Here is a 25316-nt window from a genome sequence, read left to right on the forward strand (position 1 = left end):
ACTGAACAAGCCAAATGCAGATGAGACCCATTCAAAAATACAGAGAGCATCAGCATTTGTTTATTAAATCTCTGGAGGCTTCACAGATACTGATGCCTCAGGGGATATGTAGATATGTAGCGTGTCACACAGCTCATTAAGATACAATATGTGACAAGTGTTGAGTGGAAACTTGTCCAAATGAAAGTGAGGAGGGCAAGACAAAGGTTGTGTGAGCATATCTGGACAACTGCTCATGCTTCCACTCAGCACTGTGTTCTTACCAGTTGTGAAGTCATGAGATGACAGTTAAGATTAAAGAGTGAATCGTTCATGCTCTGTAAAAGCTGCAGGGAGTTCACTTCAGACCAGAACCATTGGAGGACTACACTGTGGCTGAGATTGGTAAACCTTGTTTACCAAGACTGTGATTGACCACCTCATGACACATTCCTGCTCCCCAGGCAACTCATTAGATGAACATACACATGCAACATATACACACACATACACACACGTTTATCCCTAAATGATGCATTGACCTTTAATCACCAGCTCACATCTGATAATCTAATAAGTACACACACACACACACACACATTTCAGCATGTCTGAAAGGAACCTGGTGCGATTTAGCACAGTACAGTATAGTATAGCATATACTATAGTTGCTAAAATAAGTGATTAATTATAGAACTCAGTTCTGCTTTTTAAAAATCAAAAATAGACTGATTGTTGTCAAAGACAGTAGAAAAGAAGGAGATGAGAAGGAAAGAGAGTAAGAGTCTGTTGCAAGGTGTAAAGGAGCAGAGATGAGATGGACGCTTTTAATAAGCACTCTCCATTAAATGGCTTGTAATGGCGTGGTAAATATTGCAGAGGCATTATATATAGATATATGTTAACAGCATTACACATGGCAAACAGGAGAGCCTGGAGTCCACAAACACAATCCTCTAAAAGAATATAGAAATAAGCCCATTGGTCTCCTCCAGTAGAAGGTCTGTTTAATTTTAATTACTCCAACTTACCCGTCTGAACCAGCTCTATTAAAACCTGCTCCATTAAGACTCCATTATACTGCTGTGATCAGGCATGGCATCACTCTGGACTGTTTTTTTTCTACTTTATAGATTAGAGTGATTCATTACATTCATTTTATCATTTCACAAAAAAAAAAAAAAAAAAAAAAAACAGAGGTCATCCTTATCTACTTAACATGCAAACATGGATGTAAGGCTAATTCCTTTTTAGTATCAAAGTTTCCTCTTTAAACAAATGAGGCTGAGGCTGGCTCTGTAGAGCTCATTGGTAAGCAGTGCTTAAAGTGGTGAATTGAAAAGCATTTCCATTCCCTGTAGCTTTAAACTATGACAGGAGATTTTTCCTATCTGCCATGGAGAGAACACTGTGTTGCAGTCTGAACACAGCATGCCACCTGAAACAGCAGACTGCTTAAAACATACTGAAATATACTGTATGGAATCACAAACAAAGTAAAAAACCCAAACACTTGGGGCTGTGAGTGAAATGGGAATAAAAGAAATGCAACATTATTATTATTATTTCACATCTGTGGAATAATAAGGTGTGAGTGGTCAATGCTACTATTAAATCCTGCTAATTAAAGTATTTATATACAAGGGGTCAATGTTACACAAAGGGGGGCAACGTATCAAAGTTCTGTATCTAACTGTGTTTCCATCAGCTCTCTCAACAGCTAATTTAGCCACAGAGAAAAGCAGATTTCCCTGAGCTATGAAGGGCTCAGGTTTCACACACAGAGTACAGTAAAAGCCTGCTTAGCACTCCAGTCTGCTATTCCCACACCAGTTGTTGGTGTTTGTGAGTGCAACCTGACACAACCTGAGTGACCCAGGGTGAAGCCACAGTGTTTCTACAGAGCACTAAGTCTCTAAGACAGCTAGAGGAGGATTTTTTTTCTTTCTACTTATTTTCTTTATTCCATGCTTTTCTCTTCTACATGGTGCTGGAAGTATCACTAAAGTCTTCACAGAACTTATAGTTCCCTACAATCCCACCAGAATATTGCCAGAATGCTGGTTTACTGGTGGTTCCCAGAGTTTCCAGGAGTAGAATGGGAGGCAGAGCCTTCAGCTATCAAGCCCCTTTAGTCTGGGTCCAGGAGGCAGACACCCTCTGTACCTTTAAGAATATGCTTAAAACTTTCCTCTTTGATAAAGCTTATAGTTAGGGTTGGCTCAGGCTTGAACCATCCCTTAGTTATGCTGCTAATAGGCCTAGACTGCTGGGAGATCTCCCATGATGCAATGAGCTTCTCTCTCTCTCTCTCTCTCTCTCTCTCTCTCTCTCTCTCTCCATCAGTATGGATTCATATCCCATAATACATGTTACTAGCTCAGTATCTCCCTTTCCTGTAGTATTGTGATCTTCCGTCTCTCTCTCCTCTTCTGTCTCTTTCTGCAGGTATTTCTGCCTCTGGAGCTGTAGAGTCTGATCTGTGATGACAAGTCTCCTGCTGCTCCTACAACTCCACTCAACACCTGCTGCTAGAATTAGAAATTACTTATACTGCTTCTAGTATCACTGTTACTTGTAATCACTCCGTTAACTGTCGGTACTTATTATTTCCACTATTGTATTACTGATACAAATTTATATATTTTATATGGAATCTGCATTATGCTTCAAGATTCTGTCTTCGAACTCTATAACTCTATATACTAACTATATAGATCTTGAGCATAAATTTCTGAATCAAATTTAATGACAATTCATGGTGTTAGATGAAAAGTCAGAGGATCATCAGAGTCGTGATGGTAAATCCTCTGAGGATCATGGATGAGTGCTGGGATGTGACAGTGTTATATTCCTTCTGCAGACATCAGGTGCAGTTCTCTGAATATACTGAATATTTTGAAAATTGGTTGTTGGGCATCTTTCAGACCACAGACTGCAGGACACACCAACATGATATACAGGTTTCCAGTGGAGAAATGCTTCACTATCCTCCCAGGCTATGATGCCAGCAGATTACTGCAGTAATGTCCATGTACTAACAGGTTAACAGGCTGTCTACTGCCTCTGGTACATGAGTGAAGTGAGCCCCAAAGCCACCAAGTTGTCTCCTCAGTATTCTTTGGTGTGGGGGCTGCAGTTTGGTGTGCGCAGGAAGTGTTGAGGGCAGCAAGTCTGTATGAGAGCTGCAGCCTGAGTCGAGTGTACAGGTTTGAACAGGTTTGTTGGACTGACCTGCACTGCTGACCTGCTGCCTAAGTTAAACTTTGTCTCACAGTATTCAAGTTGGTCTCTGACACTGTTTAAGGTTTAAAGCTTGTCGTAATTCAGTCATTTAACAGAGAAAGCTGCTGTCAGTGTTGGACTTTAGCGTGAAGCCGGTAGCTGTTACCTGGAGGCAGAACATACCAGTGTAAACCTGCGGACATTAAAGGTTTTTTTCTGTTTTTAGTTGGTTTTCATTGTCTGATACAAAGGTCTGAGGACAGAGGGTGTCGTAATGCTGCACAGACTGTTAAACCCATTGAGGTAAATTTCTGATCTGTGATTTTGGGCTAAATAAATAAATGTGACTTGACACAGGAGGAGAACCCCCAGGGGACAGCGTCACATGACCAGACTGTCAGGAGTCTAGCTCAGCTCTGCAGCTCATGGCCTTGTACCACTGCTTTTCTAGAGGCTGCATCGTCACACTAGCCTGCACCGGCATCTAATTTCCCGACTGCTGTTCGACTGATGAACAGTTTCATGAATATCTCAGGCATGAGATATTCATGAAACTATATGAAGGTAACCACAGATGTGTGCAGAGCCCCCCTATTGACCCTGTAAACAAAAACCTCTCAGCTCCAGCTCTGAATGAGAGTCATAAAGAACCAGGCTCCCTCAATTGCTTCCCTCTCCTCCTGAAGAAAATGCAAGCCACTGTAGTCTTTTATCAGTGATGGGTTTTTGTTATTGTGAAGCCTGTTTCACATCTGCTTTTTTTCCCCTGATCATCTTGAAGGTTAGTACACCTGCATGAAAGCATAAAATGAGAAAAACACTTTTTAGCTTGTGAGATGAGAAACCACTTCATATCCATGAAGCACACCAGCTCTGAATGTCTGACGGCACAATGCCCATCACAATATGATTATTTACTGACATGTTTTCTTATGACATTTAAACAGAAGGCAGATCCTCTGCACCAGTGTCTGTTCATGGAGACACATTCAGGACGTGACAATTACTCTTTGATTCGTTAGGTCATTACTTTCTTACAGTACAAGGTTATTATGGGTTTTACCATCATTATCATCCGTGCATAGCTACATGAGTGGAAACTAAATGTGACAAGGACTGTCACAAAGTCAGCACACACACACAAACACACACACACACACACACACACACACACACACACTAGTTTTGGCTTGAAAAGATTTCTTGGAAGAACAAAATAATCTGAAGGTCACCTAATAACCTCATACACCATGCAGTATCTATCTGTCTCAACTAGATCTCTAGATAGACAGACAGACAGATAGACAGACAGACAGATAGATAGATAGATAGATAGATAGATAGATAGATAGATAGATAGATAGATAGCCCCCTGAACCCATCAGGTGATGTCACAGCCTCGGTGCGCCTCCCCTGCAGTCTGCTGGAACTGAGGTATTTGAATATTTCCCCCTCGCTCAAAACTTTTCTCCTCGGCACTGCCCTCAGTCGGAGCACCGGGGAGCGGTAGGTGTGATGCCGGTGAACGAGTGGTTGTTGTGCCGCCGCCGGAGCGCTCTCTCTGCGGTTCCACAGCGATAAAAAAAAAAAAACATAAAAAAAAAAAAATAAAAAAAACTAGCAGACAGGAGCAGGACAGGAGCTGTATGTTAAAGGACTGCACCCTGGAGAAGAGTGGCTGGCCGGAGCCCGTCAGCATGCGGGTCCTGTGGAGCGTCCTGTACCCCGTCCTTTCCCTCACCATCTTCGGATTATATCCCTCTATGGTGAGTTTCTGAATTCAGTCTCTCTGCTCGTTTTCTGCCACTTGTTTGGTTTCAGATTGAGGATATAATGTTAACACCGTTAACAGATGTTGCACTCGGGTTTGAGGACGGACAGTCTATATATAGTTTGTCTACAGGAGCTCTCGCCCCGATGAAAAGGCTGACATGCAAAACTTCACCCAAATGTCCTGTAATTTAATGTTGCTTTATTTACCATCAGTGATGTGGACCTGGTTAGACGAGGTTTAAGGAGCTTTTCAAAGCCACAGGAAGCACTACACTTCGGGGTAGGTTTAATGCACCTGACTGCACTTATTTTCAACATTTCATTTAAACTTTGAATAGTCATCAGCCTGCAGCCTCCTCCACAGATGTGGCTGAAACAAGCAGTATTTAGATCATTAAGGCTTCTGACATTTGGAAAATACAGCGCTAGTTAGTGGGAAATGCGTATGACGAATTCACAGTGATGTTTTTAACATAAACATTAAACTGCATTTTATTCCTGAGTAAATACAAAGTCTGTATCAGTCATATAGTGAGCACGACAGCATCTGTGTGTTTCCCTGAAAAGCACAGCGTTAATTGAATGCAGCAGATTCAGGTTTCTGCTGAAACACAACATTTAGTTTTGTGACTAATCACCTTTATTATTCATCCTCACTGATCCACTTGTAGATCTAATTTTATTTGTAAGCTAAACTGGTTGTAAAGCAGTTGTGAGAGCAGCTACTCAAGGCTTCACGGACATTTCAGCACAGGCTATTGACTGTTTTCTGTCTAATAGATGGTGATGTTTAAGACCTAAAGATGCTTCTATTGCTGAGGGATGATAATAGTTCAGCAGAACCATGGTTCTCTCCCAGTGATATAACCTGTTTGTCCCCACCTCTTTCTGTCTGAACTGTATTCTATGTGCTTTGTCTTTGTGCTTAACTTTATGCAGATTTGAGGAAAATGGAGTTCATTGTGCTCTGAGGTGCAGTTTTGTACAAAGGAAAACAGAATAACGGAGACTGACGACTCGGCTCAGTCTCACATAATTAGTGGATGAATCAGTGGGTGTTGTGGTGCTGAGGGTGTGGAGCTGTCTGCTCTGTGGTGCTGAAACTTCACTGCACATTGTCTCTGGTGATGCAGCAGCCCATAGAGAAGGAGGAAATGTTATCCATCCTTTCTCCTGCAGCTTTTGAAACCTTTCTAGGCAGAGTGTAATGATAGTGAGGAGAGCACACTCTCTGATAAATCAGCTAGTCCATGGACAGAACATGAACTGACGGCAGTTTGGTCAATCAGTTCATTATTACGTCATTTATGAAGTAGAACAGCTCCTCCAATGTGAGGATTTGCTGCTCTTTCTGTTTCATATGGTTTCAGTTGTTTTGTTATTCAACTGGTTGGTATACAGAAAAGCAATTTGACATCTTCAGTTTGTTTGTTTTTTTTTCAATTTATTGAAAAAATGATTGATAGATTAACCAACAATGGAAATAATCAACACAGCACTGTGCACCCCTGGTCTACACATTCTCTCTGGATATCTACTCTGTGTCACTTTCTTTATGATGTAGAAATGTGCTCCTGCAGTGTTACCTGTGGTTACCTCTGATGACTATCATTCAGTTCACTCTCCATCCTTCATCTTTTTGTGATTAAATCAATGAATACACTGCTGCCATTGAGGAATGTGAGATATTTCTTCAGTGAGAGCTGCATGCAAATTGCCAGCATGGCTCCCAAAGGCCTTTCTGCTTCAGTGTTTAAAATTTATCTGGAAAGGAAAACCTTTTATGGTATTACACTAAGCTGGAAATTATTAAGCTGTCACTCACAGGCTGTCAGACCTTGTACACAAGGCTTTGCTCGTTTCAGTAAAAGGTGGCAGCCGTTGCCTCTTGGCATTTAGGTTTATGTCTTTACTGCTGCCTTTTGTTTTTTTCCCCCCACAGGTTCAGTTTAGTGCCATTAAAATAATCTATCACAGCCTGGATCTATCTTGAATAAAGTGGCTAAAGCGAGGGCTAATGGTATGGATTTCCCTTTGTCGTGGTGTGGCATGATGTGCGTTGGCAGATATTACCTCTGCAGTGTACACAACTGATCCCTGAGGAGCCTTTGTGAGGCAATGAAACATTTGCATAGTGTAGTTTTCCCTTATGGTCTGTGCCAGCAGGGTAATTACACAGTGGCTGCTAACGGCACCGTGTTATTCTTATCATGATCAAAATGATGACTGGAATTTTTGTTTTATGATTACACATTATATTCTGCACCTGGAGGACATATTGATTGGGGGAGGGGGAGAGACTTAATAGACTTTAGTCTTGATGTCAGAGCGGTGCCAGAATTCAACTGAGCAACTCAACAGACACATCTTTGTCATCACAGCTAATAGATGCCATTTTGTCTGAGATTCAGGTTGAGTCACACTGATTTTATGTCTCTTATCTTTGTCAATGTCAGTATTTAACAGGCTACAAAGTTGTATTTGTTTACATTTACTGTATCTCCACTGTGATGAGCTACATTTGAACCCAAATCACAATTTCCAGCTGCCAGGACTTTGGATGAAAATGGATGAAATGAACAGACAGAGTGGCTTAAAATATTTCAGCAACCAATTTGTTTGACATGGCTTTTGTGCCAAATAGTGCCTTGTTGTATATCTGAGTCCACATTGCAGTGCTGCCCCCTGGGATATAAAATAATCAAGTCAGTAACAGCAAACAGGTGCCAACTCTTGTGCTTTTTCAGAAAGTGCATCATAAACCTTAATTCCTGTTAATATGTTTGAATCTTTGTGTCTAAACAACAGACGATGAGAACGGCTGCACTGAACAACACCACAGTGTGGATAATGTGGATGTTTATGGACAGTTTCTCTTGGGGATTTGGTTACAACACCAGTGGGATGGAGCTTTGTGTAGGCACTCGCCCTCTGTGTTAGCCACTGTGAGTAGGTGGCAGGCACACACACACACACACACACACACACACACATGCACTCACACTCACTCACACACAGTCCAAGCTACTTGTACTATAAAAGCCAGTTTTAGCAATTTAATGAGTTTCAGTTTTCAGCCTCAGAGGTTTCAGGTCATACAATCAAACTTTGATCATACATGAAAAATGTGATTTGAAATGTGATCACAGCTGTGGAAGTTGGGGAAATCCTGCAGAGGAAACGTTACCTCCTCTCATTTCTATGACATCCTGTTGATCATTAATCATATGAAACAGCAAAGAGGATTCTTTGAAGCTATTGTTTATTGTCGTGTCGTCTGCCAGGAGCTGGTGTCGTGTCTTGCTTGTTTAAATCCTTTTTCATTTTTCATTAGCATTTACTGTATGTGGATGATGACACCCAGGCTTGGTAGGGAAATTTGTCTGGCACAGATGCCATATTAAAAGATGAGATGCTGTGGGCACACACCTACACATGCACACAACCATTTAGCGATGGAAAAAAAAAACATGCTGGAGGTTTCATATTTCACATCACCGTTTCCACCAGGGGCCAAATTAAAGATGACACCCTCTAACTATGTGTCAACACAAACAAAGCAAACATCTCGCCACAAGACTGCCGGCAGAGTCATTAGTTGTGACGCTGCGTGTTTCATGTGTGAGGCAGGGAGGAGGTTGTCAGAGCTGATGGACTGGAAATAAAGAAAGTAAGTCCACTGATGATGGATGTGAGTCGTTTATACCAGCAGCAGGGTGAGTGTACGCTGCCTTCTGCTCGGACGTACAGAGGTGTGAGACTGTGACTGAGTCTGTGTGAAGGTTGTGATGAGCTTTCAGTCACTTTCTGTGAGTTTGTGGTCTGGGATGTGTCAATTGTATGTGGGGCAGGCACAGTTATGAATAATAAAACTGAGCTTATGTTTGTCAGATGAGGGAATCGATCCTCTTCATTAGTAATAAGATGTCTGAGCGCTGACAGTGACAGATAACCTCGGAAACGGTTTCTGGCCTCTAGTTCATCCTATTCATTCTGAAAAGAGATACATCAACACAGGCATCATTAATGTGTGTAATTATGAAATGCTTGAAACAGCTGTCTTTTTTTATATGATTATTGTGACTCTTTAAAGTGACGTTCCCTTGTTTTGAGCTCGTTCTCACTCCTCTGGGTGAATGCAGCTCAGTTAATAATAGTATAAGCATAATTACAGGAGTTGAGACATGATGTTGAAACTACCAGGGGCATAGTTTCAGCCCTCTCTCTCTGTTCCCCTTATGATTACTATAATTACAGCCCAAGCAGTCTCTGTAGCAGACACATATCACAGGATGAGAGCTGAAAAGGCTGGACTTAAGAGGAATGGAAGACATTTGTGGTCTCAATAAATTTATACTGTACTCAGTCAACCAGAGAGATGATTACGAGCCATGCTTGTTAATGTCTGACTGGCGAAGATAAAGTGTAATGTAACGTATTAAGTAGCTTTAAACAGAAAGGCAGATTTAGACTGATGAAGTGCTGCAGCAGAGTTTGATTTGAGTTACCTAAAACTTAAATTGAGTCAGAGAAAAACACAAACTTCTTTTTTTAACTCTGGACAGTTTCTGTGTAGAACTGGTCCACTGACGGACAGTTGATACTTGATAACAATGGCAGATTTACGACAGTATTAATTTTGGAACAGTGATTCCAGACAATGGAAGTACTAAAGCTGGTTTCTCATTTATAGCCAGAAACAATTCAATCAATTTTCCTACTGAGATGATGACTTATTATCTTTATTACCTTATTATCAGCAGTAGGTTAAAAATAGACTTTTTAATGTTTCTAGCAGATTAGTTTTAAAACGTCAGCAGAAGTCAGGTTCCTCAACTGCTGAAGATCCCTGTAGAAAACATCTAAATACAGAACCAGGATTGGTCTTGGTTTCCAGATAGTTAGTTCTGTATTACAGGAAGGGAAAAATGTAAAATCAGATTGTTACTTCATTCTAACATAGTCCTGTATGAGTCCCTAGTTTACATAAACATTAGGTTTATATTTTTAACATTATGAAAGACAACTATAAAATCTGTCAGGTTTACTCTTGCTTTAGAAAAATAAAGTAAGCACAAATAAAAGTCATAATGAAAGTGAGTCAGTGAGTCAGAAAGTGAGACACACACAGAGCTCAGATGAACATGTTTACTGAGAAAAGGCACAAATCTGAGGATTTTATGAATCAATATCAGATCATTCAAATAAAAAATGTGATTAATCAATCCATCAATTGGCGGTGGTGCAGTGGTTAGCACACTGGTATCTTCTCACTGCTAGAAAAACCTGTTCTCTCCAGGTTTTTCTAGCTTCCTCCCACAGTCCAAAGACATGCAGGTTAACTGGTGACTCAGATTGATCTTTGAGTTTGTTCCTTTTATCAGTAAACATGTTCATGAGCGTAAAATGCCTGCTTCGGTGAAAGAGTTATAAAAATAAAAAGGTTATTTTAAGTTGAAAAGTAATGTAGATGATAGCTGCTGTATGACGCCACCTTGAGTTACAACAGTCTCGTAAACTGTGACGTGATCCAGTCTGTGTGGACCTGCTGCAGTTTACAGGACTGTGGTGACTCAGGATGGTCAGCTGACTCATCCGCCAGAGGGACAGACTGATCTGAGCTCAGTTTGTGACTGTTGATGAGATATTATTTTGTGGAAGTGGAGTGAACAGTGTGTGGATTCTACTTTATTCAGTCTGTCCCTGCAGGGGGGCGAACACCAGCTAACAGCTGTCTGCAGATATCAGGCTGATGTCCTGTCATCACAAACAGTGCAGATGAATTAGTGAGCAGACTCTCACTCTCTGCCCTGTCTGTGCTCACACTGATCATTAAAGTAGATGTCTATACTTAGGTGAAGCATCTGTTACTGACAGTCCATGTGTATCTGTATGGGACAACAGAATTTAAATATGCAGAATGATGATGTTGTTTTTGGAAGTGCTGCTGCTTTTTTCTGTTTTGCACATGTGGTCCTAAAAAACATAAATGTGTCATGTTTTAGTCGTCTCGGAAAATGGTTTTCGGGCTGCAGGGAATTTTTTCGTTGCATTACCATGAGTGACCACGAGGGGAAATTTGCAAAAATTAAGCTATGTGCACACAGCTTCAGCATGTGGAGAAATCCAAAACTTGACAGACCTATTGTTACTAAGCTATGATTGGGCCATCATTGTTCAGGGTAGGGGGTTAGCAAAACTACAATAGAGATCAATACCAGACTAAAATGTTAACTGTAAACTTTGGTTTTTGGTGTCAGTTCTTCAAAATCAAAGAACAAGTAGTTCTTCCAACAGTCACCTCAGACAACCTTGAAAGTCTGCAAACTAGTTAGCCAGCTAACTGCTATATATGCGCAGCACATGCCCAAATATCCTGCTTTAATTTGAAGTAGCAAATTTAGGAATTCCAGGACTTTCTGGAAGTTGGTGAGAGGCACCTCATTAACCAAAGTAAAAGTGTAGGAAATAAGTTTAAGCCAAGGTAATTACACCAAATAAATATGTATTAAACTTCAAAGAAGCTCCTGGAATGCTCTGACCATACTAATGTGATGGTTTAAAGCAGTATTCTGATGGTATACAGTAATCTGATGATTTAAGTTGATCTTATAATTGCAATTATTGCCTATTGCACTAGTGAAACTACACCAGTACACACACATACAGTACATTCATAAGTTATGCATAATCTTATTTTAGCCTCTTTAGACCCACCTCTGCCTCAGGAATGGAGGCTGAAGTGGATAGTCTGCCACGGCTTTAACAGCTCAGCACGCTAACAATGCTGCCGAGCATAATGAGAAGGAGAAAATTCAAAGGTTGTTAAAGAGCGGGAAATAATCAGGTGAAGTGCCTTTGCTGTAACATTTTGTAATATGTGACCTTGTCGAACTCTGCAGATTCTGACATTCATACAGCAGCAATGTCCTTTTCCAAGATTTAGAAACTGTACAGTTTCTTATGCAGCACTAATGAGCATACTCTTACTTTACCAACACTTACACTGAGAAGCTGCAACATGTGCATGTTGATGACACAGATTTGATTCGGGCATCAATTAAAGATGGGCTCTGATCCCAGCAGACTGCCCTATTACAATTATGAAAATAATAACTATAGATTCCAATTACACAACCTCCTCGGGTAAAACATATCCCAAATAAGTGATGCTTAAGATGAGGGTGCTTCAAATTTTATGAAATACACAATCCTGATGTTAATTTTGGCTGCACTGATTTATCCTATTTACTCCAATAACATTCTGGTGTTGAGTGTTGACTCTTCTGTAATGTTAAAGAGAATCAGTGAAGCTTTATTTCAGCATACTGAGAAATAACTTTATGTAGGAGCACTGTCACAGCTACTTAGTATTCTGCTTGTGTATGCATGTGCCATTCAGTGTGGCCTGGAGCTGTCCACTGGCTTTACTCCACCGATAATGTTTGATGACTGTTTCATTATCATCCTCCATGGTGCTTGTGACTGACATGTCGTCTTGTTCAGTCAGAAGACTCGTCGAAGCACACCCTAGAGAAGAAGCACGCGGGTGTGAGTGAGATAATGCTGGAGCTCATTCAGAGACTGTCTGGGGCAGAATGTGCCGAGCTCCTGCAGAATTATCTATTCAATCTTCTCTTCGCTGGGGTCAGAAAAAGGCAAGAAGGTGGCACGCCTCTAGGAAATTAATCTCCCCGCATTCCTTTCATCACAGTCACATCTGAGAGAAAAGATGGCTTTCTCTTTTGCTGTGTGTCTTTCCCCCTCCCTTCAGCCTTGCAGAGTATGCAGCGTCTCTTTGTCAGTTTCTTTGTCTGGAACCTTTTTGGTCTGAGGATTACTGCTGCCAGGAATGCTGTTGCTGCTGTGTTTAGGGGTGTTACCATTTGTCATTGCTGTCCTAGATGTCTGCATCAGTCTGGTTACAGAGCTGGCTGCACATGCGAGTTCATCTTCCCCTGCCATTAGAGCTAAAATGTTAATTCATTTAAGCAGTATGATCATCAGTTACAGTACTGACATGCGCATTCCACTTCACTTGCCTCTAATACCCTGGTGGCTTTTTGTTTGGACAGGTTGATAGATGACTGGATAGATAGCATCTGTTTAGGTCTTTGGCTGTGGCAGGCAGGACGGCAGTATTATTGTGATATGAGGTTTAGGTTTGCTGGCATCACTGGCACTTGGATTTGTCTCTGAATGTAGTTACAGGGCTTTTCTCATGTTTTAATATCACAGAATTCAAACTGTAACCTGCAGGTTTAAAAACAGATGGACTCAAAGCAAAGCAGATATGGGATGAATTCCTGATATGTTTCTTAAGCCTGTCTGAAAATTACTATAGAACAGTAAACAGAATAGATTCTAAACAAGACAAAGGCATGGTGGTGACAATGACTTCACCACCACTTCTGATGTTCTACACTGAGAGTTATTTCACCTCAGACAGAACCTCTATTATACAGTTAGACCAGATGTCCATCTGTGACCTCTCTGCAGATCTAGCTGATGCTGTGGAGGGAGCTGGTTACCTCCCATGCTATTTATCTAGGCTGTATTTATAACAGATTGATTTCTGCCACTGCCACTGACAATCTTTTAATTTTTTAGCACCAGCCTCTTACCTGTGGCATCCCTCTGGGGAGCTGCTCACATTGCCAGACTCATACTGCTGCAGTGTAGCAAATGGAATCAGCCATTATGAGACTAGCAAAAGAAATTAGATCAAGAGACCAAGGCTATACACAGCAGGGTGGAGATTAGTTTATGGTGCAGTCAGCTACAGTATATGAATTTGCTGTGAATCTTGGCAGTGCCTAAAAAACAGATCCCCTTAGCACTGAACAGAACTGTTCCTCTGCTAGAGTCCAAGTAGCTTTGCCTGCAGGAGTGCAAAGAGCAGCAAAATAACTGCTTTCAAATCATCAAGTGCTGTGATTTCATGGAAATGTTACTCAAGTTAAGCAAAAATGACTGGTGGAGAAAATATTCCAAAGTACATAAGTAAGTCATCCACAACATCCTCCTCCTAAATGACCTGAAATTGGTACCAATATTGATGGAAAAAAATCCTTTCAATGCAAAACAAAAAGACAAGAGGACCAAACAAGCTTCTCTTAACTGCAACTGAATAATGTACATGAAAAAATAAAGCAGGAAGCAACACTATCTAATATTCCTGCTCTTTCAACACTGTTTTCAAAACTGTATTCATAAATTGCTCACAGTCATGGAAGAGGGCAAAGGAAATGATTCAGATCTGATGACAGTGGTTAATTTTCTCCGCCATTTACTAACTCAGTCTTGACTGTATTATACCAATGTTAACCTCTCCATTGTCACTCCCTCTTAAACTCCCTACCTCTTTTCCTAAATCACATCACAAGGTTGATGTGGACAAACTTAATGCAGCCAAGGAAAAGTACATGCTCATGACAGAGTAACAAACAGAGCTCAGTTAGGTGTGTAATTGACGGGATACCTGTCTGCTGTGAAGAACATGAATCATATCTTCCACAGGGAGGAATTCATTACCATTATTGTTTACGCTCTGTAGGTGTGCTGTTGACCTCATATGTTTTTATTGAGTGATTCATCATTAGGAAAGTCAAGTATGCCTTTGTACAGCCTGTCAGCTTTTAGCAAACAAATTATCCACATGACAAGACAGGTTCCTTCGATCACTTCGAATGTTTCCTACTAAAACATAACCAGTACAACTAGTACTACTACTGCTGTCTGCTATTTTAGTGTAATGTCTTTTAAATATTTAAATATTAAATATTTAGACCTTCTTACTGACAATGTAGAAGTCCAACAACAGGACAGAAAACACAACTCTACCAATCTTATACTCTATTTTATCATGAGACTTTTTCAGGTGGGTCTAGAATCAAATTTGAGACCCTCAGCTCAAAACTGCAAATGTAAACCTCATGATGACACCAGAGGAGAAGTCAGGAGATCACAGAAGATACACTGTCTGGGAACTAGAACTGCTTGTACAAAATTTTGTATTCATCCGTCAGTGGATGCAGAGATATTCCACTGGTGGCACTACACCACACATCAGTGGGCCACCAAAGTCATTACATTTCATCCTGTGGTCCTCTGGGGACCATGAATGTCTGAAGAGAAACCTCATGCCAATCCATCCAGTAGTTGTTTAAAGTGGTGACATGACTGACTCATGTGGCTAAGAAGTTTATTTCTAATGTGACTACAACTTCAACTTTACAGAACTACACTGTTAAAATGTTGCCACTGACATTTCAGACATATGGGTTTTTAAAAGCACCTTATAATCAGCAGCCTTCTAGCAATGTTATACCACAGCAGACACCAGACACTAAACCTGTGGCTGACTATAAGATAAACCTGAGCTTTTCATGTCAGATTATATTAATAATACCTCCACTGTTTTCCAGTCAGCTGGTTATTTCTTGTTGGCCCGATGACAGATGCAGTCACAACAACTGTAAATGTCACTCTTGGTTTCACTGAGCCGTGGAAGGTTTGAGGGCTAATTCACAGTTCAATCAGGTCGCCTCATAAAAGTCCAACATTAATAAGAACAGGGTCAGACTGACCTTGTGTGAAGCAAGTAATGATCATTTATTATCAGTGGCCACTGGACTGGCTAATATTTAAGTTATATTAGATCTGTCAATGTTAGATAACTGTGTTGTATCTTGTGTGGACACTATGATATAAACAATAACATCAACTCTGACCTTAGATTTTTGTTAAGATTGTCATTGAGATACAGAGACAGGTCTAATGATAGGATAAGTTGTGGTACTGTTGTATCGTATGGGTGTCATATTGTTTCTATTGTGTTATAATTTTGTTGTTGGATTGTAGATCACAGATTAATGTCATGCTAAAGAAAGTTATTACTGTTCAAAAGAGTCCTCATGAGTTGAAAAATAAAAAAAATGGAAACTAACAGAGAGACTGAGATGTAAAAATAGTTTTCAGTTTTAAGTTAAAGTATAAAAAGTGACTAAGACTGTCCCTGTTATAAAGGTCTTTAATGTTTAGAGACTGTAGAAAGAAGTATAATGAACAGAGAGATGTGTTGTTGTGGAGGAGACAGAGTACAGCAGGTAAACATGTAGAAAACCAATTTTAGTTGCAATTTAAGATAGGGCAAATCCAATCTGTCTTAGTTTGATACAGTAGCATGAAATGCCTTTTTCTGTGTATTGTTAGAAAGAAAAAACCTCCTAAACCCTCAGGAAGTGGGATGTGAAGTACAGACTATGCAGTCTAATTCAATGGAAATGGAAAACTCTTGATTGGCATAATAGAATCAATGTTTTTTTTTTCTTGTTATTGCAGAACTTAATTTTTAAACTGTCCTATTCTTGGTTTTATTGTGAAGCCCCCTGAATGATGTTCCCTAGTGAAAAGCTAACTGAGTGACAACAGCTGATTTGCTGGAGTTATTTACTGATTGTAAAGCAGAGGGATAGTTACAGGTATCAGCTGAGTTTATCTTAGCATAGGTCATACCTCTGATTTTAATGAAACGTTAATGTGTCTCAGTGCTGATTGAGGAGATTTATTTTCTTGTGAAACATGAAAACACGCAGCCTCAGCACCACAGGGTCCCTTTCCTGATAAAATGTGGAGGAGTGATACATGTTGATACATTTTGAAAACTGGCACAAAACATTGTTTGTTGGCAACTCCAGGAAATATTGATGAGTTCTGTGCATCACCTTTCAAAAAGCCATGAGTCAAACCCTGGCAAAGAGAGACTGGGAGATCAGGAATAGGCATAAAAAACATGATTGTGTGTTGGCAACTGGTCATGTGTTTGTGTGTGTAGCACATACTGTATGTAACCACTCATGCATACATGTGTGTGGTGTGTGTGTGTGTGATGCCTGTGCAGAGAGCAGAACTCTGCTGGGTGGCTGGGGAGAGCTTTGAGCTGCTAGATGCTGTTTTGTGGGGATGATTAATGACTAGACTTTGGCGTGCAGCTCTGTGAAACCGTTGTAGCCTTGGAGCCTGATCTTCCTCTGTCTAACACAGTGAGAGATAGAAAATATTGAAAAATTTGTCTACACCTCATCAACAAACACAGTTTCATAAATAAAATACAATGTTGTGAAACTGCAGAAGGTAAAACGTATTCTCCATGTGCAGGTATGAAACAGTCATAGTTGAGATTAATCAGATAAATCATGGCAGCCAGTGCTTGGATAGACCTGCTTACTCGCCTTATGTCTGTGCTGTCATGCATTAGTAAGTAATTTTTAATCAATAAGTCAGTCTCACTGAGATGGACTTTACTGCCAATGCTGTGTTTCTCCTTCATTTTCTCTTCAGTACACGTCGGTGCCCTCCCTGTTTATCCCTCACTTCATCTCATCATCTTATTCTTGCTCTGTCTGCATTGATACTATATCTCCCTGCATTCCTCTATCTCTTTCCCTCTAATTGACAGTCAGGTCCTCTTCTTGTTCTTTGTCAGCATTGTCCTCTTTTCTTACTTTGTTTACCTACATAACCACCTCTTCAACTCCTCTGTCTGTTCATACCCCCCCCACCCGCCCAATTTTACCTGCTTTTCCTCTGATAAGCCACTGGATTACAGCGGATGACAAGTTTTACCACCAGAGTCCTTGGTGACAAAGTTCATAAATATTTATATGAATACAGAAGCGTCTTTAGGCTTGTTTGTCTTCTGTTGCTTGATTGAAGTGTCAGCTAAATCTCTCTTTTGCTCAAAAGTACATGGCCACAGGTTCTATGAATAACTGAGAAAAAGTGCTTGAAGTTACTTAAATTTACTCAAGGTTCATGTCTTTAGTTGTCAGAGTTCTAGTATTATTTTAAAGTGCACTCATTGGCAATGGAAAACGCTGAACATTGATTTAAGATAACCTCACAGTTCACATTAGTGACATAAAACATGTTAGAAATGTGATAAACTCTGTATTTAAAAGACTCTTGTCTTTCCAAAACCACATATACAGGAACAGAAGTTTGAAGAATGGATATGTTCTGGTATATTTGTGTCTGTGTATCCCTCTACCCAGCAATATTGTCACCTCCGAGACCACGCAGTTTCATACAGGTTATATTAAAAATTAACTAGGGGTAAAGTTATAAATTGATTATTAATAAATAATTAGGAGTAAGGTTGGATCCATGAGGTGTTTTATATCTAAAGATGTTTGTTGTGTACAAGCTGATCCTGAGATCAGAGATAACCTCAGGCTCTGTAGTTATTGAGGGGGCAATTTGCAGAGACGCACAATAGTTGATCTTCACAAACACAAGGAGAAGACCAGAAAAATGTTTCCTCACAATGCTGAGCTCCGTTTTACAATACAGTGTAAAGAGCTACCTGTTAGAAATCGGCAAGCAGCCTCCAGGCGTTTTAGAGTGGAGGCCAGCCACATGCCTATAAATTATGTCCATAATCCAGAGCTGAGAGAAGCTTGACTCCTCTAACCTCCTCCTAAAAAACATTTTTTTTCTGTGGAAGTTACAGCAAGTTTCCCTTTCAACTTTTTGTTAAATATATGCTTAGAATGAGAAATCTGAAATCCAGATGCCCAAATGTTTGCAATGCAGGTATTACCTCAGTAAATAGTACCTAATGTACCAGTCTGGGGATGAGACTAATTAGTGTGTTTAGCCACAGTGAGAAACTGGGTGTTTATCAGTGTTCAGCTTAAAAGCATCCAACATCAAAAACAAAAGTATTTTGCTACTTTGGTGTAAATCAACCTGTGAAGCTAAATGGAAACACATTTCATTTTCCTCTGTGGATACATTAATACAGTTGAGTCTGGGTTGTCTCGACAGGGTGAAAGAAATATTTTTTAAATTTAATTTAATTTATCAATCACAGAATCAATGTGTCTGACATTCTATTAAGATGTGGCCAGAGGTAGTTAAATGATTCCAGCTTCATAGAGAGGTAAAAGTAGCAAGCAGGCCAGCCTACAGTTTACACTTCACTCCAGCGTTATACGACCACATATACAGGCAACGGATGCAACACAGCTTTACTGCTCTCTATAGAATCATATCAAACCAGGAACTTGATAGCTTCCTGAACTTATTCCAATTCTTTGCACTCAGTAGACAGCATGTTCATAGGTATCTGAGATCAGAAGTCCCCAACCCTGAAATTTCCCTACAAAGTGATGAATGATGAGGTTGATTTAACAAAGTAACAAAAAGGTTATAGGCAAACTTTACAATGCATCATCCTAAATGAACAAAAACAAAACCTATTTAAGACAATGTTGGGAAAAAGATGTGAAGGGTGGAAATACCTGTGGAGGTGTGGTTACCTGCCTGTTCCACCACTAACTCACTGACCTGTGTTCATGCATTCAGTCATTCTTTTTGGGAAAATGTGTCTTGTTAAATATCTGTGGATCCTGGACTTTATAATTGATGAGTATCTTGGACTTACTGGTGAGGGCTGATGTTGATGCTTACCTCCTGAAGATTTTCTTGATTGCGTGTAAAAAAAAAAATAAATAAATAAAAAAACAGAAAAAGAAAAAGCTGTTATCAAATCCTGGCATCAGAAAAATACTGTGGACCTTTGTGCAGGAACTGAGACATACATGCGGTCTGTGGAAAAGATGACTTATACCCTCCATCTACAGAAAGGCACAGTGGAGAAATAGTATAGGAAATGGGTGCGTTACTGACAGGAAACAGATACTGAGCAGGGTTTTTTTCTCTTTAGGCATTAATGCTGAAATCCCTGTGTAATGAACTGTACCTGTTCATCTGTCTCTGAACTTTGTTGATACTAACCACCTACACCCCATATGTTTGTATGTTGTTAACATACAATGTTGAAATGTTGTTGAAAATAGAAACTTAAAAAATGCATTCTGCATGGTTTTGATTGACACAACAAAATATGCATCACATTAATTAATCGACTGAATATTTCATTTCTGAAATGTTACATGAACAAATGACGAGTACTGGACTTGGCTACACCTTTGTCTGTGCATGTCCATACGTGTGTTTTTTACACATCAGACCTATCAGACATTCAATTTATTTAGTTATTATTATATTACTCAATTTGAAGTCAGTTTCAAGTCTGCCAATTTGTAGCAGCACATCTTTGTTACTACGCTTAGAATGACTTGAGGATAACAGCTTTCAAAAGAGAATACATAAATATGAAATCAATGATCATGCAATACATAATCTAATATATATGGGTATAGCCTTACTGTGTATTTGATTGTACCTGCAGACTATCGGGCCAAAGGAGGGATGGCAGGTGTACAGCTCTGCCCAGGATGCTGATGGCCGCTGTATCTGCACAGTGGTGGCACCAGAACAGAGCCTGTGCTCCAGAGATGCCAAGAGCAGGCAACTCCGCCAGCTCCTAGAGAAGGTAAGCATAGGTAAAGGGGATGTTTACTACGCCAGTGCAGCATGCACACATAAAAAGACACACACAGTCTCCTGTTTAAGTTAGGAATGATGAAGGAATAAAGCTTTATTGTTCTTTTCAGACGTAATACTCTTTGTAATATTATTTGTTTTATCATGTGCATCTAACACAGGTACACTGCTGCTGCGAGGCTTTGCCACGTTTGTTCTTTTTCAACAATACCCTGTTAGACATTCAGGCACACACACAGGTTCACCAGGGAAAATCCATCAACATGCCTTTCAATTACCTACAGTGAAGGGAAGGAGAGAAGGGAAGGCATCATCTATTCACCTGCAGAGTTAACTATACTGCTAACTGTCCAGTTTTTGCTTGATAACTCAGTTATTTATCATGGCTTGTTTTACTCTAGGTGCAGAACATGTCTCAGTCCATTGAGGTGCTGAACCTGAGAACTCAGAGGGATTTCCAATATGTCATGAAGATGGAGAACCAGATGAAGGGCCTGAGGACCAAATTCAGACAGATTGAGGATGACAGGAAATCCATCATGGCCAGGAACTTCCAGGTACTGTACAGCCACGTTTAATCATAGCCTGTTTAATCAAACGTTCAGAGGATCTTTTCTATTCAGCTGAATAGTTTTTATGCAGTATTGATTACACAAGTGACATTTACAATGTAACATGCTTTCAAGCCTATTTCAGCTCACTGTTCTTTTCTTAATTATATTTTATTTAAAAAGAGAGAGAGAAGTACAGAAAATTAAAAAAGGCAGATTAATGGCCTGGATCAAACAAAGGAAATTTAATTGGTAATTGGACCAGTGTTCCATTAACATACCCTGCTAGTTAGATTTTCAGGCAAGTTAAAGAATAACTCAGACATTAAATTCAGTAACTACTATGTCAGTGGTAGCTGCTTGAGACTGTGATGAGAAACTGGAAAGCCTTTTGTTTGAGGTTTAAATCAGTGCATTTGGCTGATAACTGCCCAGCATAGTCAATAACAGTATAATGAACCCTGCTGGCAGCAGGACTCCTGTAAGTGTTGCACCATCACTGTGGATGAGGCATTTCCGATATGGGTATATTATGAATATTCAGCCAAAATGTACGAGTCTGACCTCATCCAACTGGCAAACTGATCTGTCTGCCTTTATTTGGAGAAACTCGGATATGATCCACAGAGGAAGTTGTTGACAAAGGTAAGGTCAAGATTCTTTCATATATACAAGAAAATGTAGAATAAATCCACTACAAAAATAAATGAGAGCGCTTACATCTTTGGTTGTTTCAGAAGCTGTTGTGCTGCTTACCCTGTGTGGATTGCTGTGGACAGCTGGTATGGGAGTAGGAATATCTCTGGTGTGGCAAGTTGCTAGAAACTGAATGAGCTGGGAGAATAAGTGTGCGGAACAACAACCAGTAGCATGGCAGGAGCATCAGAAATAAAGCCATGGTTGACCACCCACAAATATGAATATCGCATGAACGTTGTATCAATGTATAACCTTGTACAGTCACACCTTTCCACCCTCTCTGTTTTCCATTTCTGCTGCTGTCATTGTCGTCTTGCAGGAGCTTAAGGACAAGATGGACGAGCTGAAGCCGCTGATCCCCGTGCTGGAGCAGTACAAGATGGATGCTGCGCTCATCTCCCAGTTCAAGGAGGAGATCAGGAACCTGTCCACAGTGCTGACAGGCATACAGGAGGAGCTTGGAGCCTATGACTATGATGAGCTCTATCAGCGAGTTCCTGCGATTGGACAGCAGGCTTCGCAGCTGCATGGGCAAACTGAGTGAGTAGTGAACACTACAAGTATGTTTTAATATTCTAAAAACACAAGTGTGCATTGTTTTCTACAGTCTTATCAGAGATAGCACTGGCTGTGGGTACTATAAAGAGCATTAGCACAAGTGGCCAAAGAACAGTATCTGCATAATGTCATAAATTGTCACAGCAGTATCGATTGTCATAGTAACAGTCTTTATGTCTTTTTTTGTCCTCCTGGTATATTGTTGTTTTGTTGCAGCAGAAGAAAATAACTGCAGGGGAAATGTAAATAAAAAGTATTATATTGTACAGGTTGACAGCATTTCTCATGGTTTGAGGCATATAACAATAAAAACGTGTTTTCTTTGTTCATTCTAAGACACCATCCAGGTTATCTTTCAGAGCTGACTTTCAGCTGCTTTTCTTTGTTATTTTCCCCTCACATCCCACACCAAAATTTGTTTCCCTTAAAAAAATGTGTTTGATGGCAGAATGTTTTCACCTGGATTCACCTTATGAAGAAAAGAGCAAAGTGTGTCTGTTCCTGTGGACTGTTTGGTGTATTCACAGCTTTTGGCTCCTCAAACAGTAAAATGTGCCAAAATCTTTAAAAAAAAGGCCACTGAAAGTAACACAGCTGTACCTTTTCACCTTATCCTCTAATGGTCAGAAAAGGAGGCTGTTTGTGGTCTTGATATTTACAACAGCTTACAGTAACTATACTGCAGGATAAAACATCTAACAAGTGTTACTTAAGACCACACTGGAAAATACATGGATAAGATGATGTTTACTACTATTACTAGAAAAACTAGGTCTGGTAGAGTTTGTATATTTTATCCCACTGTTTTACACAGTGTAATGTTCACTGCTGCTGAACCACATCTTCATTTTATTGTCATTAAAGAGTAACTGTCATTTTCTTATTGTGCTCAAACCAAATCTGTTGTAGTTGTACCAAAAATAATCTGCTCATAACTAAAGGTTTTGATGCAGGTCTGTATATATGAGAGCTTTTTAGCTCCACTATGAAAATAATGTGGGCTAGACATAAGAAAGCTGAGCTGCCTTTAGCTACAAACAGGAGTTACACCATTGTGCTTCAAGTTAAATAAAGCAGCTTGCTGCCAGTGCTATCTTAGTATGCACAGAGGGCACACTCTCTGGTGGCACAGGCATGAAATTGGCTTGAGAAATCTAGTTAGAGACAAAAACCACCACAGCACGTCTTATCGCTGCATTTCTTTATTAACAGCGTGTGGGAAATTAATGAAAATCACTGGACCTGTTACAATAAAGACATCTGGAACCCGGTTTGGAGCATGGATGACTGATCCTCTAGCATCAACCAGAAACAACAGGGTGAGTCATGAGAGCAGGGGAGTACTTTCTAAGGGCTGTGCATTGTGTACAATATCTGTGTTGTGTTTTCAGAGCAGGCAGAATATCAGGACAGCTGAGGATAGGACTGTTATCATAAAATGTGGTTTTGGATTTGGGTAGTTTTTAATGTGAGGTAGCGATGTTTCTGCAGAGTCATTTTCATAGTTGATCATTTGTTTAGTTTCGATGGTGGACATATTTATCAGGGTGTGTCAGATATGAGCTGATCCATTCTCCTCATCCTCTCTGATATAGGTTTGGTATATGGACAGTTACACCAACAGCAAGATTGTACGTGAATTCAAGACAATGGAGGACTTTGTAGCAGGAGTGGTTTCTCGAACCTATAGCCTCCCATTTAAATGGGAGGGAACCAATCACATCGTCTACAACGGATCTCTTTACTACAACAAGTACCAGAGCAACATTATTGTCAAGTACAGCTTCGAGACGGGCAGCGTGCTGGCCCAGCGAGCTTTGGAGTTTGCTGGCTTCCACAACATGTACCCGTACACGTGGGGAGGATACTCTGACATCGATGTCATGGCAGATGAACTGGGAATGTGGGTCGTGTACGCGACCAATCAAAATGCTGGGAATGTTGTTATCTCCCAGATCGACCCTGACACCCTGCAGGTGCTGAAGACTTGGAACACCGAATACTCCAAAAGGAACGCAGGCGAATCGTTCATGATCTGTGGGACGCTGTACATCACCAACTCTCACCTGTCAGGAGCAAAGGTTTACTACGCTTACTCCACCAAGACTTCAACCTACGAGTACATAGACATTCCTTTCCACAACCAGTACTTTCATATCTCCATGCTCGACTACAACGCCAGAGAGAGAGCACTGTACGCCTGGAATAATGGACACCAGGTAATATTTAATGTCACCCTCTTTCATGTCATAAAAACTGATGATGACTCTTAGACGTCATGTTACCAACCACAACTAAAGCACCATCATTTGTGATACAAGGACCTCCTGATAAACCATGTTTTCTTGTGTCAGAATTGGACTGCGGTATCTTTACTCGCCATTACTTGAACTTTTCTAATTTATGGCTCTGGATTCTTGGCTGAATTGAGCATGGACACTAATGACTTGGTACCTTACTGGAAACATGTTGTACATTTTTTACACTTTTCCATTGCTGCTGATCAGACTGGTATGCCTTATTTGCTACATGTTGGGTCTGCCAGACAAAGACTCTTGATAGCTTTTGCATGAAATGTTCACATTTTGTCTGCAGTGATTTCCTATAATATATCTGTGTTTATGTTGCAAATCTGTTTTGCTTATAGTGTTTGAATTTTTGTCTATTTAAAAGTCTATTTAAAAGTATTTAAACCTTAAAGGCAACCTCTCCTGCATATTTGCTACCATGTAAAGCTAGCTGATTATAAAGTATAGTAGCCAGTCTTTTAAAGATGGGCCTGTAAAATATTGCTGTTATGTATGTCTCTGTGGAAGAAGAACATTTGTATTTTTTCTAAAAAACAAAACCATAGAATATCTGTACATTTTCATTAAATTAAAGTATTATACATTTCATTAAAATGGTTTTGGCTGGTTAAATTAATATCTGCCCTGATCTGATGGAGAAACAGTCAGCATTCAGCACACCTCTACGATTTCATCCCACTACAATCATGAAACTATAATTCCTACACTGAAACATTAATCGGTTTTCTGTCTGTTTTTTCTTTGGTTAGCTTTTGTTGCTAAAATGAAACCATGCACTGTATGGGAAGGCAGCCCTACAGCATGTTAT

General features: G+C 40.1%; 1 protein-coding gene across 1 annotated transcript; it reads left to right on the forward strand.

Annotated features, from left to right (window-relative positions):
* Positions 1-4550: 4550 nt before the first annotated feature.
* On the forward strand, positions 4551-25121 carry olfm3a (olfactomedin 3a). The gene is given in 7 exon segments (XM_018698275.2): positions 4551-4970; positions 20237-20380; positions 20793-20948; positions 21961-22137; positions 22139-22181; positions 23412-23518; positions 23795-25121. Coding segments are annotated over 7 exon segments (1425 nt in total). The 5' UTR covers positions 4551-4850; the 3' UTR covers positions 24473-25121.
* Positions 25122-25316: the final 195 nt, after the last annotated feature.

This window comes from Lates calcarifer, linkage group LG24 (assembly GCF_001640805.2).
Source record: "Lates calcarifer isolate ASB-BC8 linkage group LG24, TLL_Latcal_v3, whole genome shotgun sequence".
NCBI classification, from domain to species: Eukaryota; Metazoa; Chordata; class Actinopteri; family Centropomidae; genus Lates; species Lates calcarifer.